The sequence below is a fragment of the Micropterus dolomieu genome, linkage group LG06 (assembly GCF_021292245.1).
Source record: "Micropterus dolomieu isolate WLL.071019.BEF.003 ecotype Adirondacks linkage group LG06, ASM2129224v1, whole genome shotgun sequence".
Taxonomy (NCBI): Eukaryota; Metazoa; Chordata; class Actinopteri; order Centrarchiformes; family Centrarchidae; genus Micropterus; species Micropterus dolomieu.
In genome coordinates this window covers 18,001,633-18,015,808 of record NC_060155.1, presented here as the reverse complement: position 1 = coordinate 18,015,808, position 14,176 = coordinate 18,001,633, and the positions used below count along the sequence as shown (strand labels likewise).

General features: G+C 42.5%; 1 protein-coding gene across 2 annotated transcripts in view; it reads right to left on the bottom strand.

Annotated features, from left to right (window-relative positions):
* Positions 1-673: 673 nt before the first annotated feature.
* The window catches only part of LOC123972691 (leucine-rich repeat and immunoglobulin-like domain-containing nogo receptor-interacting protein 3), a 59,087-nt gene continuing 45,584 nt past the window's right edge, over positions 674-14,176 (bottom strand). For both annotated transcript variants that reach the window (XM_046052280.1, XM_046052281.1), the window contains 3 exons: positions 3,586-4,195; positions 2,069-2,812; positions 674-1,899 (listed from right to left, as the gene is read on the bottom strand). In XM_046052280.1, the coding sequence (XP_045908236.1) occupies positions 1,330-1,899; positions 2,069-2,812; positions 3,586-4,140 (1,869 nt within the window). In that variant the 5' untranslated portion in view covers positions 4,141-4,195 and the 3' untranslated portion in view covers positions 674-1,329. The remainder of the gene's footprint in view (positions 1,900-2,068; positions 2,813-3,585; positions 4,196-14,176) is intronic.

The window sequence follows — 14,176 nt, the reverse complement described above, 5'->3', positions numbered from 1 at the left end:
TACTGTGTGTCCTCTGTCTGCCTCTGAGTGACCCAACTCTCCAGGCTGCTCACCCCTGGCAGCGCTGGGAAGGTCAGGCCACCAATACAGCAGAGAGCAGGGGCGCAGGGTGGAGGCCGGCAGGTCGACCCTCTCCTGTTGATGAAAGAGGATGAACGGGGGCTTGTGATGTAGGTTAGAGAGAGAAGAGGTCACATTGACTTTTCTCCCCTTCTACCCAGCAACCCTCCAGTGGCCACCAGCCCTGGTGCCTCCTGCTGTCTCGTGTTGGTTGCTATGGTTACTGTGGCGGCCTGTGTCCGGTAGGCTTGACTTCCTAACCAAACCCTCCGGGCCACGGGCAGCCACAGCAGCTCTTGGCCAGTGTGCTCGTCCCAAACTCACACAGCTAACGTTGTCACAAGATCTCACAAAGAAGAAAAGGCCAAATTGTATTTCTTTTGTCTATTTGTCATCTATGTGAATGATCCACATCCATTGCTCCTTATCAGATATTGTCCGATCATATGTTACATCCAATGAGCTTTTGCTCATTAAAACAAATGACATATGATAATGTTAATGTGTGGTTTCAAGTGTTTGACCCTACAGAACCCTCTTCACAGTTCAGCCGTGGTCAGAATAGATAAAGGTGGCTATTAAATGTTTTATAGAAAAACATGTTCAACCTGTCTTTCAGAACAATTTGTTTTATTCAGTGGTATAAACTTACAACTTAACTCTCAACTGCGTTTCTACATGCATGATTCTTAACAAGGCAGACTTTAGAAGAGCACAGCTACAAATTCTACAAATGGATGGTAGCCAGGTATCCCTGCATTACATTTCTTTTAAAATCCCCGACTGCACAGCATACAGTAAAGGGAAATTTAGATGAAAAAAGGAAATCTTTTAAATTTCCTCATTAATGTAACCTAGACACAGGACTACCAGTATTCCACAGCTCAGTAATCATGACAATTTCAAAACCTTATCTCCTATAATTCTTAACTCTATTATTCTTATGAAGCGTGGATGACAGATAGCGCTTTCAAAACTACCAGTTGTTCCTTACTGTATCCTTTAAACATGCTTTTCACCACAAGCTGAATAAAACCACTGCGAGGCAGAGAGGTCAGGGTAAATTTGTTTTCATTCACAAATCAAACCAAATCGAGTCATGGCTCCAGTTTTGATGTGGGCACTCAATTCTGAATAGAGCCATAGACAGAAACTTGAATTGTGCTTTAAAACTTCTTTGCGAGTCAGTGGCTGTGTGTGTTTGCGTGTGTCAAACACGTTTTTGGGACGTGCTCATGCCTCCCCCGAGTGACCCCTGGCTGCGTTGTTTCATATCATTTTCATGTTGAACTTCCTGGTCCCTCCAGAGGTGCCTCCAGTGGCGGGTTCAGATTTCCGGAAAGAGTACTCCACTGTGAAGTTGTTCTTGCGTTGGCCGCGTCCCCGGCTCCACACGAACAACAGCAGGAAACAGAAGAGGACCACCCCCAGGAAGGTGATGCAACCCATTGCCGTGGAGACCAAGATGGTGGTTAGGTCCAAAGTGAACTTGAGGAAAACACGTGTGCTATTCAGATTTGTGTCGTTGAAGAAGTCGCCGCTATACAGCGAGCGGTTGAGAAAGAAGGCAGAGGCGGCATCTAGCGGCTGCCCACGCACTGTGAGTGTGGCGAAGTAGGTGTCATTGCCTCCTGCGTTACTGGCGATGCAGATGTATGTTCCGCTGTCAGTAAGCTGGGCGTAGCGGATCTCCAGGGTGCCACTAGGGAGAACAGTAATGCGCCCTGAACTCTTAGCTGTGATCCGTCGCCGCTGTGGGGAAATCCAGACAATAGCAGGAGCAGGTTCTCCTTCAGCTCTACACAGAAAACTGACTGGCTGGCCCTCACGAGCGGTCACCTGCGGGACGTGGAGGAAAGGAGTGCATGGACTAATAAATGTAGGAGAGTCAGAAAAACACATTATCACAGAATACTTTTTGTACTTGTAGAAGCAATTAGCATAACCTCAGTAATCAAACCATAAGTATTAATTAAGTATTAAATCTAAATGTAATCATCTTTATTACCTGCTGCAGCTTACGGTTGCGTATCTTAGGTTTCTGGCATGTAAAGTGATCGAAGAGTGCAGAATCGGTGAAGGCGCTGAGGCTGACCCCTTGCACCTCCACCGGCCCAGCACACACCGGCACTCTGCCGTCAAAGTTGAGGGTCTTGCGTCTTTGCAGGATCCACAACAGACGGCAGTCACACATCAGGGGGTTCCCATCCACTCTGAGGGTCTCCAGACTGTTGACAGAGTGGAAGGAGCCCTCTTCCAGAGTCTGCAGGTCGTTGGAGGAGAAGTTGAGGACCCGGATCTGTCGGAGGCCTCCAAGGGCATGGAGCTCCACTGTCATCAACCCTGTGCTTACCATGATGAGATCCTTCAGCCTCAGCAGATCCTTGAAGGCCCAGGGCTCTAGGGTGGTGATGGGATTGTAGGACAGGTTGAGGTGGGTGAGGTGCACCAGGTTCTTGAATGAAGCAGAGGGGACAGAGGTGATGTTGGTGTTGGTGATGGAGAGCCAGTGGAGGTCCAGGCCCTGGAAACTAAGAGGGGAGATGTACTCCAAGTATGGCCAGTGATCGATGTCCAGACCCCGCAGGTTGGAGAGCTTGCGGAAGTTTTGGTCCTCCAGGGCAATGATGCTGAGGTGACGGAGGCGAAGGGTGACCAGGCTGCGGAGGTAAGACAGCGTCTGGCCAGAGATGGATGTCAGGTTGCAGCGCTCTATTGTGAGATCTTCCAGCCCCAGGAGACCTGAGAATGCCTAGGCAGCAGGAAGATAACGTGTTATAAACCATAAAATATGATAGATTTGATCTATTTTACATATCTACATGATGGCCAACAGTGAATGTTCAGTTTTAAAGTGAGATGATATAAAGACTGTAAAGAAGGGGAAGCAGCTTGTCTGGTTCTGTCAAAAGGAAACAAAATCTGCCTACCTACTAAGACCAGAGTCTTATCATCACTCACAGGTTGCCAGATAACCAGTTAAACTCCACCAAGTCACTGCACCCAACCAAGAAATAGCACGCACATAACCCCTCATAAAACCGCAATTTGTAATTTTTATACTTCACATTTTGTACAAATTAATCAAATGAGATAGAACATTTTAATCTGTAAGTATGTAGGTGGATGTGTTTACCCTTAGACAGAGCCAAACTAGCTGTTTCCCCCTGTTTCTTGTCTTTGTGCTAAGCTAACTGGCTGCTGGCTGTAACTTCATATTTACTGTACCAACATGAGAGTGATATCAATCCTCTAATCCAACTCTTGGCAAGAAAGCGAATAAGCCTATTTCTCAAAATGCTGAACCAGACCTACATATTTCTGTGCCAAACCAGGCACTGCTACAAACACTATGGCTGGTCAATAGCTCCTTGGCAGTACTGTCTATTTAAAACCACAGACTATGAGTATGAAAGTGTGATCTTCTGAGATCTAATTTTCAATTTAAAATAAAAAAAATGTTCTTCTATCCAGTTTTTCATTACCAACACAGTCATGATAAAGACAAGATGCTGGTGAGCTTACCTTGTGGGAAATATAAACCAGGTCGTTGTCTCCCACCTCCAAATGTTTCAGACTCCTCAGATCCTGGAAGGTGTAGTCCAGTAAAATCACCATCTTGTTCTCACTCAGGTCCAGGCTGGTCAGGTTGCCCAGCTTGGCAAAGGCCCCCATGGGCACTAACTTAAGCTGGTTTCCCCTTAACTTCAGCACCTTAAGACTCTGGAGGCTAGCGAAGGCATTGGGCTCTAAAGTGGCAATGAGGTTCTCACTGAGGTCCACTTCCTCCAGCCGTGGGTAAGGTGCCAGGTCACCTGTTTGCACCCAGCGGAGCCGGTTCTTGCTGAGGTCCAGAAGTTGTGTCTCCGTGGGGATGCCCTCTGGGATGTTGGTGAGTCGCCGCCGTTGGCACGACACTGACCTCAGCTGAGCTGAACACTCGCACCGTGGCGGACAGGCCTGGCTACTTCCTGGCAGCGACAAAGTTATTATGGCAACCAGCAAAGCAGCAAGGACCCATCGCCACTCACTCAGCCATGGCACTAAGGCACGCCCACCAGGGCCAGGAGAGCCAATCATGGCCCTGGTCTTCTGACTCCTCGCCTGTCGCAGGCAGGGTCAGTGCACCACACACCTGCAAGACGAGACAGAGGGAAGACAGGGACAGGATAGAAGCAAAGAGAGAGTGGAGAAATAGAAAAAAAATATGAGAAGAGTGAATAAAAACATGATACTAAATATAAATCTGCCATCTATCATCTCCCATGCTCATAAATATTACATCCACACAGCTGTAAATTATCTATGCTTCCTGCAGTTTAAGCAATAGCATATTGTTCTAAAATTAGTGAGATGTTGAGAAATATCATGACACGCATTAAAATACAATTGACAAGACCCCATTTAAGGAACATGGATCCATGTAAGATATTTAAGATAATTTGTCTTTTCACTAATTCATCTATGGTTTCAGTTTGAGTTCTGGGACACTTGGAGCCAATGCAAGGGAGCTTCCTGCTTCGGCTGAATTCATGCATGTTGCATCTCCTTAGCTCTCCTTGTAGCACTGAGGACAGTCTGCTCCATTTTGACAAACATAATGAATTTATTATCACCACAAATATACACAGACTGAGCTCCTTAACAATCACGTTACACCTGGATGCCACGCACACTGCGCCTATGAAGTGTGAGGAGCAATAAGTGTTTGAATAACTGTGTACTCAAGTCATATTATTTGTTTGATCAAGTATGTGTTGATGCATGAATGCGTAGGACGTGGCATTTTGCTGGGTATGAATTAAAAATTGTTTTTGGTCCTCCTTGCACAAAGATGAGATGAATCACTTGTGCTTTAACATTCCTTCAGGCAACCTGTCATCTCTCCCACACACTGTTTTCAACTCAGAGACAGGCAAAGAGCACCTGGCATTAGTTATGGAACATAGCTCAGTGTCCATCTAGTTAGTGGGAAGTGGTATGAATGCTTTTATACTTGAGGAAAATGCTGCTAAACTCCAGAGTGTGAAAACAAGAAAGTGTGTTCCTAGAAAATGTTCACAAGAAACCCCCAACTCTTGACTATTTGCCTGGATGTTTGTTTTTCAGATGAAGTGGAAATGAGAGAGAATATATCATAATCACCAGGGAGTATCATGTTAAAATGCACTCTGATGCTGGCAGTGGAGGGAGGCAGAGCCAAACAGATTAATAATATATGGGTTGGTTTGTGATTAATGGGCAGTGTTCAGAGGGCGAGTCTCACAGTTAAAAGAACCAAAACTCGCCAGTCTATCTCTCTGCTGTGGGCTATGCCTCAAGTCTCTTTTTAGCAAGTTGGATTGAGAAAACATCCTCTTGAACGCCTAATCATATCTGACTGTTTCAATGCCTTGGCATCAATGGGATCAAACAGGATGAAATGGGATTTAAGCTAAATTTAAATTATGGCATTAATTCTTTGCACACATATTTTCACACATGATCACACATACACAATCTGCCTTAAAGACCCCAGAGATTGTGTCTCATCTACAATGCCTCAGGGTGGCTAAGTCCCACATTTTTTGACAGGCCTGGAAAACACTCTGTTTACAGATCCCGTATCTGAAGGATCTGGTTGAAATCTGGCACCATTTTTCTTCGCTGGAGACAAAACGCAGGCACTGAGAGGCTGCTGCGCAGACTGCTGCACAAACTGACCCACTTCTCAGTAGCAACTCAGCCTCGCACTGTCAACCAGAAACAACTCACCATGACCACAACAACACAGTAGCAAACCTCAGCGTCCCCTTGGAATAGAGCCCAGGAGAGAAACAGAGAGATCTAAAAAACAAACAGTTACACAAGTATACAGATGTTCTGAAATAACGAGCTATTTATAAGACGAAATCAAACAAAATTTTTGTCTGCATCCCTGCACCGGCCAGATCATTTGTATGGCACTGATGTGATGGTCCCCAGAGGATGAGTCCTAATGTATTTGGAGACCCCCTGACTTTTGACTGGGGTCTTTACTGACGTATTTTTTGTCGTAGAACGTCAAAATCTCTTACGCCTGTGCTAACCTCATACCTTGTTTCATGTATCTAACCAAAAACCCATTGACTTGAACCGGAAGTGCAAAAATGTTAACTCATTTTGAGGTTTTAGGACTCACTCCTGCAGCACTCTATAGTGTCTGTGTGAGTGCCAGTTCACATCTGCCTAGCTCTTAGGCAGTGTGATGGATGCAACCTGTCTCCACACACCCCCTGAGAGTCATCCTACGGGTCAGTGGCAGAGTCACAGCATGAATCAGTGAGCTGACATCATGGAGGCAGACAAGGTCCTCACTGCTAAACTCAAGGACAGTCAGGGATCCTTAAACACTCACACACACACACTTCATCAAACACATGGACCCAAAGGAGTCTGCACATCAGCCACTGAGCAGGCGAATAAATACACACCTTTCTCCCACTCTCATGGCAAATGCTGCAAAAGAATTATTGTTGCAGCAGGTGGTTTTATCAGACTATTTAAATATTCTGCTTCAAAATAAATAAAATAAAGAGCACAGGGTCAGACTTACACCTTGTTCTTACACCGGGACAGCCAACACACATAAAATCACACTTGGAGTCCCCAAATTCACACTACAAACTGTAAATTAACATTTGCCAGATGTTAAGAGAACAGCAGTGGCAAATTCTATCCAGACGGTGAAGAAGGCAGATTCTTCCTCATGCCAGCTGTCCAGGGAGAAACAGGAAAAAGAATGGGAGGAAATCAGCCCTGAAGCTAAAAATAACTACATTTTAGATGGTTGACCTAATGAACAGATGTTAGGGAACAAGATCCCTGTCCAATCACACATCCACCATCAGCCTGCACAGACACAACACTGATGACCATGGCCAGATGTCTCAAACACCAGTTGTTACATCTGATTAACAAAGTTGGGATAGGCTGATTAAAAACACCATGTTGCCAGGAAAAGCCACTTCCCAAATAACTGTGGAGAGAAAATAAGGTTGTGGTCATTGCCTGTTTTTTTCTGTGTTTGTGTGGCAGTATGTCTGACAGTAAATAGGTCATCCATGTTGACTGGTAGCCTTCATGAGCCTTTATATTTGACCAGCAGAGCGAGGATATCTTCAACCCTGTAGCCCTCCTTCACAAGCTTTGTCTGGCTTTTTTTCTTTCCCTCACACACACACTGAACCCCCTCACCCCCAATTTAGCAACAGTGATAGAGGAGCAGTCGAGCAGTCAGCAGGTTATTAGAGAGAGCCTTTCATATTTTATTGTTGCAAACAAACTGACGTGCAAACTCGACACAGTTTCACTTTTCAGAGGAAAGCTGACAGTGTGTACTTTGCTAAGTAGCTATAAGTCTAATATTAAATCTGTGCTTAGGCAATCAATTTTAAGCCCAAGTCAAGTGTGGGTTACAGCTTTGCAGCTCTCTGATTTAGCTACACTGAAGAAATGTATGATTTCATTAAAGTGTGAAAATTAACAATTTAGCCATATTATTTTAAAAGAAAAATCAAACAGTCCAAGTGAACATGAACATTTGTTTTGTATTTTTATTTGGGTCTTCTCTGATCAAAGCTTATGCTTAAAAAGGATTCACAAAGCCCACATTAATCTAGTGAATGAAAAAATAAAAACAACAACACCCAAACTTAGACTCTCTATGACAACAAAGGAAAACTGTCATAAAAACATAATTAGGCTGTAAAAAATGGGTGGAGATTCACAGAGTAGGATCCCCACAGTGACAGGGGGTACATTGCCTGGAGTGGGAACACAAAGATAAAATATGAATAAAAATCTGGAACAGAAAGAATGAGCAGAATACGAACACTAGCAGTTCAGTGGGCTGCAGTGTGCAATGTGAAGGACACTGCAGTTGTTTTGAGTTTGCAAAGAGAGACTCATAACAGCACTCGGTGCCATGCAATTCTACTGTAGCTGCATCCTCTTCCTCTAAGATCTCTGAGTCACTGAGGCAGCGAGTGTGAACTGATTAAGACTGACATGCTGCCTGCTTTGACCTTTAGCTGATTAGAGCCAAAAACACAAACCTTTGACTTGACTGCTGCAGTAGTGTTTCATTGGACAACCCAAATTAAAAAATGTAAAGAAGTGAACTCCAGTTTAAAAACAAAAATCCATTTTAACAAATCATTTGGTCTCACGTTCAGCCTTCCAGACTGTCATGTCAGTGTTGTGTTCACAACTTGTTTCTGTTGCCCCAATTTGCCAAAAAGCAGGTGTTAGAACAAAGGAAACCTCTGCCAAGAACTCCCCAAATACAGACAGTTTATTAAGTGTCCAACCAGAGAGGGGAACACTATGGATCACTGTTACACCACAGTTAGCAGTGCCTATCACGCCGTTACACACGCTCCACTGGGACACGCTGATCATGTCATGGTCCATCTGACTCCTGCTTACAGAAAGAAATTAAAACTCTGTAAACCTGTAGTGAGGACATCAAAGAAATGGACCAGTGAAGCTGTAGAGGATCTTCAGGCATGCTTGGACTGCACTGACTGGGATGTTTTCAGGACTGCTACCAACAATCTGGATGAGTTTACAGAGGCTGTGACATCCTACATCAGCCTCTGTGAGGACAGCTGCATTCCAACACACACCAGGGTGAGTTATAACAATGACAAACCCTGGTTCACAGCTAAGCTTAGGCAGCTGAGTTTGGAAAAGGAAGAGGCATTTAGGAGTGGGGACCGAGCCAGGTTTAAGGAGTCAAAGTACAGGTTTAGCAAGGCGGTGCGAGATGCTAAACAGCTGTATGCAGAGAGACTGCAACACCAGTTCTCAAGGAAACTGCCTAGATTGACCATCTGGTGACCTGGTGCGGCCAGAACAGTCGGGAGCTCAACGCTCTGAAGACAGTGGTTGTGGATTTTAGAAAGAGCCCAGCCCCACCCTCCCCTATCATCCTGAGTTACTCCCCCGTCGCCACTGTGGACTCCTTCCGCTTCCTGGGCACCATCATCTCACAGGACCTCAAGTGGGAGCTGAACATCACCTACCTCACCAAGAAGGCCCAACAACGAAAACCTCTCACCACAAAAACAGCTTCTACCCTCCGCAGCTAGACTCATCAACAAGGCCCGGGCCCCCCACAAATTGTTGTTATTCCATTGTTATTTTTATTATTATTTTTATTTTTTTATATTGTCAGTTGTATTATTTTTCTCTATTCTTCTGTTATTCTTATATAATACATATTTATACATTTCTACATCTATTTATGTCAGCTGTATGTCTGTCTGCGTGTAGCACCTTAACACCAAAGCAAATTCCTTGTATGTGTAAAACACTACTTGGCAATAAAAGCTCCTTCTGATCTTCTGATCTAGAATAAAAGCTATTTAGCAGGGACAAACACAACCTTCTAAGACTTCTGTTCTGGAGTGATTGCACAAAATATCATTGGCCATGATAAATAATATGTTATCTTAAGCATATGCATAATTTTAGCCTCATATTTGCATTTGACTTGAACATTAGAATGTGACACTGGCATTACCTTTGTTTTCAGTCATTTCCCATAGAGCCTATCTGTCTGCACTTGAAAACAAGGTACTTTATTCTCCTTATTTGATGACTTCCCTGATTATATTTTCTGCTCCAGTTTTTTGTTTCCAATTTCCCATTATTTGTTTACGATTCACTAATCTCTATTTCTATGTTATAAATGTATATTTTATTGCAGAATAACACAGTGTATGATGAGTGTAATGATTTTTTTAAAGAATGAACAATGCGACACATGAGGGGTAAATCCTTGCTTCTGATTAGCTATTACTGCACTGAGCAGATGTGTGATTAATGATGTGATCACTTGAGAGCTGCTCTTGAAGAGCACTCCCTGAAAATGTTGTTTTTCTTTTGTGGTTTAACTTCTGTTAAGTGTTTTTCAATTTTTGATAAAAATGCACACCGGCCTACAAGACCTCACCCCACTATTACTCTACTAAAGAGTTGCTATTTATAACCCCCTCCTACCTCAGATATAATATTCATGATTACCCTATTTTCCTTAAAAATATATTTTAGTATTATGGGTTTTTATTGTTATTGAAATGTTCCAAAAATGAATGTTTTATCAAAATTATGAGTATTATTTCTGTGTTAATTTGGTTGTTTTGTTCTCAAAAGTTCTGAAGTAACAAGGCTGGCTGGGAATTAGGAAATCTGTTTGTCCAATGAGCTTTTCATTGTCATGTGCGATAACGGGCTTGGATGGTTTCCTGCAACGGTTTGAATGAACTTGTCAGGAAAAGGCCGGTTGAGTGAACGTCTGATAGGTGAGTTACAGGTTTCTTTCTGTTTAGAGTAGGATCAGGTATGTAAGTTGCAATTGTTACCTCTTCTGTGTCAGAAAATGTGACTTACTGTAACCTGTATCATCTCTAGCGACTTTGCTGCTGTGTTGACAAATGACTACTAGGCCTATTTGTGATTGTGTGATCATACATGTAGACTTATGAGTTGCTTATCTTGATGGCTATAGTTCTATGCTTATCGTCATAGTGTCTGTCTGTTGTCTCTTTGATTTGTTGGTGTAAGCTGGTTAAAAATATTTCGGCTATTGGAATTCTGTTGCCATAGCTTTGATTAATTTGGCGTTTAGGCAGCCGCTGCCTATGGCCTTGATCAAAGGCTGGCCAAAGTAACATACTCCTGACAAGTTGAGTCTGCAGCACAGCTAAAAGCTTACATCACACACACACACACACACACACACACACACACACACACACACACACATTTGATCATCCTTTGAGGAAGCATCACCCCTCTGCTCATGACTGGATCCTTGTACAGGAGATGATGTTTCATGAAATGAGAGATGCTTTCTGACTCATGCAGCATCCTACAGTATAACTGGGTGAAAAGAGATTTCTATGATTTATGTGGGCTGATGTATGTCTGCATCTTTCCTGAGAAGCACAGCAAAGTGAGACACCACCAATACTCAGTTCAGTTAGCTAAATCTGGCACGAGCTAAGGAAGCCAAACTCCAGCCTCCGGTATCTCACTGCATCAAAGTCCGCCAAAATCACACTGAAACTGACCATCAGCAGAGGATGCACACTGCAACAAGAACAATGCCTGACAGCCACAGAGGAACAACAACACAACAAAGAAAAGCTAAAACAAGCTAAGATAAAACCCACAAGACAAAAAATAAAAAAACTATGTGCTGCTTGTTCATTAATAGGAAAAGAAGCTCTTTCAGTTCTCAAATGGCTTCTTCAACAAACATCACATTCCCAAAAACTATTTTCTTTCATCATCCTAAAAATAATTTTTATATTGGAATGACTGTTGAATAATACTCCAACACACATGAACACACTATGGATGTCCTTTCATTCAGACAGGAGCAGTCTGGGTTGGTGTATAGGCAAGGTAAGGTAAGGTAGACAAAGCTAAGTGGATTAGAAGAGAGATGAGCACAAAAGGTTGTTACATTCGTGTGTGTGTGTGTGTGTGTGTGTGTGTGTGAGTGTCATGTTTTCACTTTGAACTTCACCAACACTGAGACCTCAGTGAGGGGCACTGGGCACAGCAGGAGTCTGGCAGGCAAATCCAATGACACTGATAGCTTTGGTGCGTATCAGTTTCACTCAATGCAGCAGAAGTTACTCAAAGTGATTACACAAGCAGCCAAGCCAACAAAAATAGACAATTAATCAATGAATATTAATTGAACTATACAGTAGTATACCTGCCCTGTCCTACATTTGAACTCTTACTGAGGTGATGAAAGAGGTTGTCAGCTCTACCGGATTAACAGCCTCCTGTGCGTACAAATCCACTGTGGAAACAATCCCACTTTTAGTTTATAGGTTATATAATGTCTCCGTAATCAGATACAAAAACATTTTATAACTAACATTGCTGCCCACAGCAGGCAAGAGAAAATATTAAAGATATTTAAAACTTTCTAATACCTTCTCAGGCCTTTTTTGAAGCAACTGAATTAGAAAAAAGACTTTTCAAGACCTGCATATACCTGCACCTCTACCACAGTGAGTTAGTTGTTAGTTGTTAGCAGGTCATCTCAAACTTGAAACTTGGTACAAGGTTAGGACAGGAAGTGGGTTCATGGTGCAGACCTGATTCCATATGCCCAATCACGAATTATATTAGTGATTTCTTAACGTTGGGAGATTTTGCAGTTTTCTTTCTATACTTTTATAATTCTGCCTTGTTGGAAAGTGCTAGTAGAGGCAGAATGGAAAGATCCAGAAGAGAAGAGGTGTGTGACATGCAACAATCATCCCCGAACAGATTGGACACAAGGATGCTGCAGTTAAATTTTCAGGATGAAGTATGTGAACGGTTTGGAATTTCCTGGATTTCTGCATAAATTGGTCATAAAATGTGATATGATCTTCATTTAAGTCACAACTATAGACAAACTAATAAACTAATTAAACTAATACTACACAAACAATTATATGTTTTCATGTTTTTATTGAACACGCTCTGAAAATATTCAATACATATAAGAAGGATGTGAACCTTTGGATTTAATAACTGGTTGACCCTCCTGAGGCAGCAATAACCTCAACCAAACGTTTGCAGTAGTTGCAGATCAGATCTGAACAATGTTCAGGAGAAATTTTGGACCATTCCTCTTTACAAAACTGTTTCAGTTCAGCAATATTCTTTGGATATCTGGTGTGAATCACTATCTTGAGGTCATAACACCGCATCTCAATTGGACTGAGGTCAAGACTCTGACTGGGCCACTCCAGCAGGTGTATTTTCATCTGGTGAAGCTACTCTGTTGATTTACTTCTGTGCTTTGGGTCGTTGTCCTGTCGAGTCACTAATCTTCTGCTGAGCGTCAATTGGCGGACAGATGGTCTTACATTCTCCTGCAAAATTTCTTGATAAACTTTGGAATTAATTTCTCCATCAATGATAGCAACACTTCCAGGCCTTGAGGCAACAATGCAGCCCCAAACCATGATTCCCCCTCCACTATACTTCACAGGTTTTTTTTGTATTAATAATCATAATAATAATAATAATCTTTATTTGTAGAGCACTTTTTAAAAACAAGTTACAAAGTGCTTTAACAAGTGTAAAGACAATAATACCCAAAAGACAATAATACAAAAACAATACAAGATAAAAGCATGAAAACATTGAAAAGACTAAAATACACATTTAAGATAAATATAAAATAAGTAAAATAGAATAAAATAAAAGGGATAAAATAAAGTCAAATAAGATCGGGAAAGGCTCTCTAAAAGTATGAGTTCACTGACTCAGCCGACCTGATTTCCTCGGGCAGGCTGTTCCAGAGCCTCGGGGCCCTGACAGCAAACGCTCTGTCCCCTTTAGTTTTCAGTCGAGACTCTAGAACAGACAACAGACCTCTGCCCGAGGATCTCAAGGTATGTGCTGGTGCGTATGGGACTAAAAGGTCAGAAATATAACAAGGCGAGAGGCCATGAAGAGCTTTAAAAGTGATCAATAGAATTTTAAAGTCAATTCTAAAACATACTGGGAACCAGTGTAATGAAGCTAAAATAGGAGTGATTAAATGATTGAACAAGCTTTGTGGTGTGCTGCTCGAAATTTAAATTACTATCAAACCAGACACCAAGGTTCTTTGCAACAGGCTTAATGTGATTTACTAGGGAACCAGCAGATGGCAGTATTTGTTTTGCAATCTGCTGGGACCCGATGACCAGGATTTCTGTTTTGTCTGAGTTCAGCTGGAGGAAATTATTTGACATCCATTTTTTAACTCATTAATTGAACTCTGTCTGTGGATGTGATGGGCAAGTACATTTGTATGTCATCAGCATAAATATGAAAAGAAATGCCATGTTTATGGATAATATGTCCAAGGGGAAACAGATACAAGGAAAACAAAATGGGTCCTAAGACCGACCCCTGAGGAACACCATATTTAACTGGACAGAACGAAGAGACATAATTGTTTACAGACACGCAAAACTTCCTATTTGACAGGTAGGATGAAAACCATTCTAGGGCAGTACCAGAGATCCCCACCCAGTGCCTCAGTCTGTCTAACATGATGTTGTGATCAATGGTGTCAAAAGCA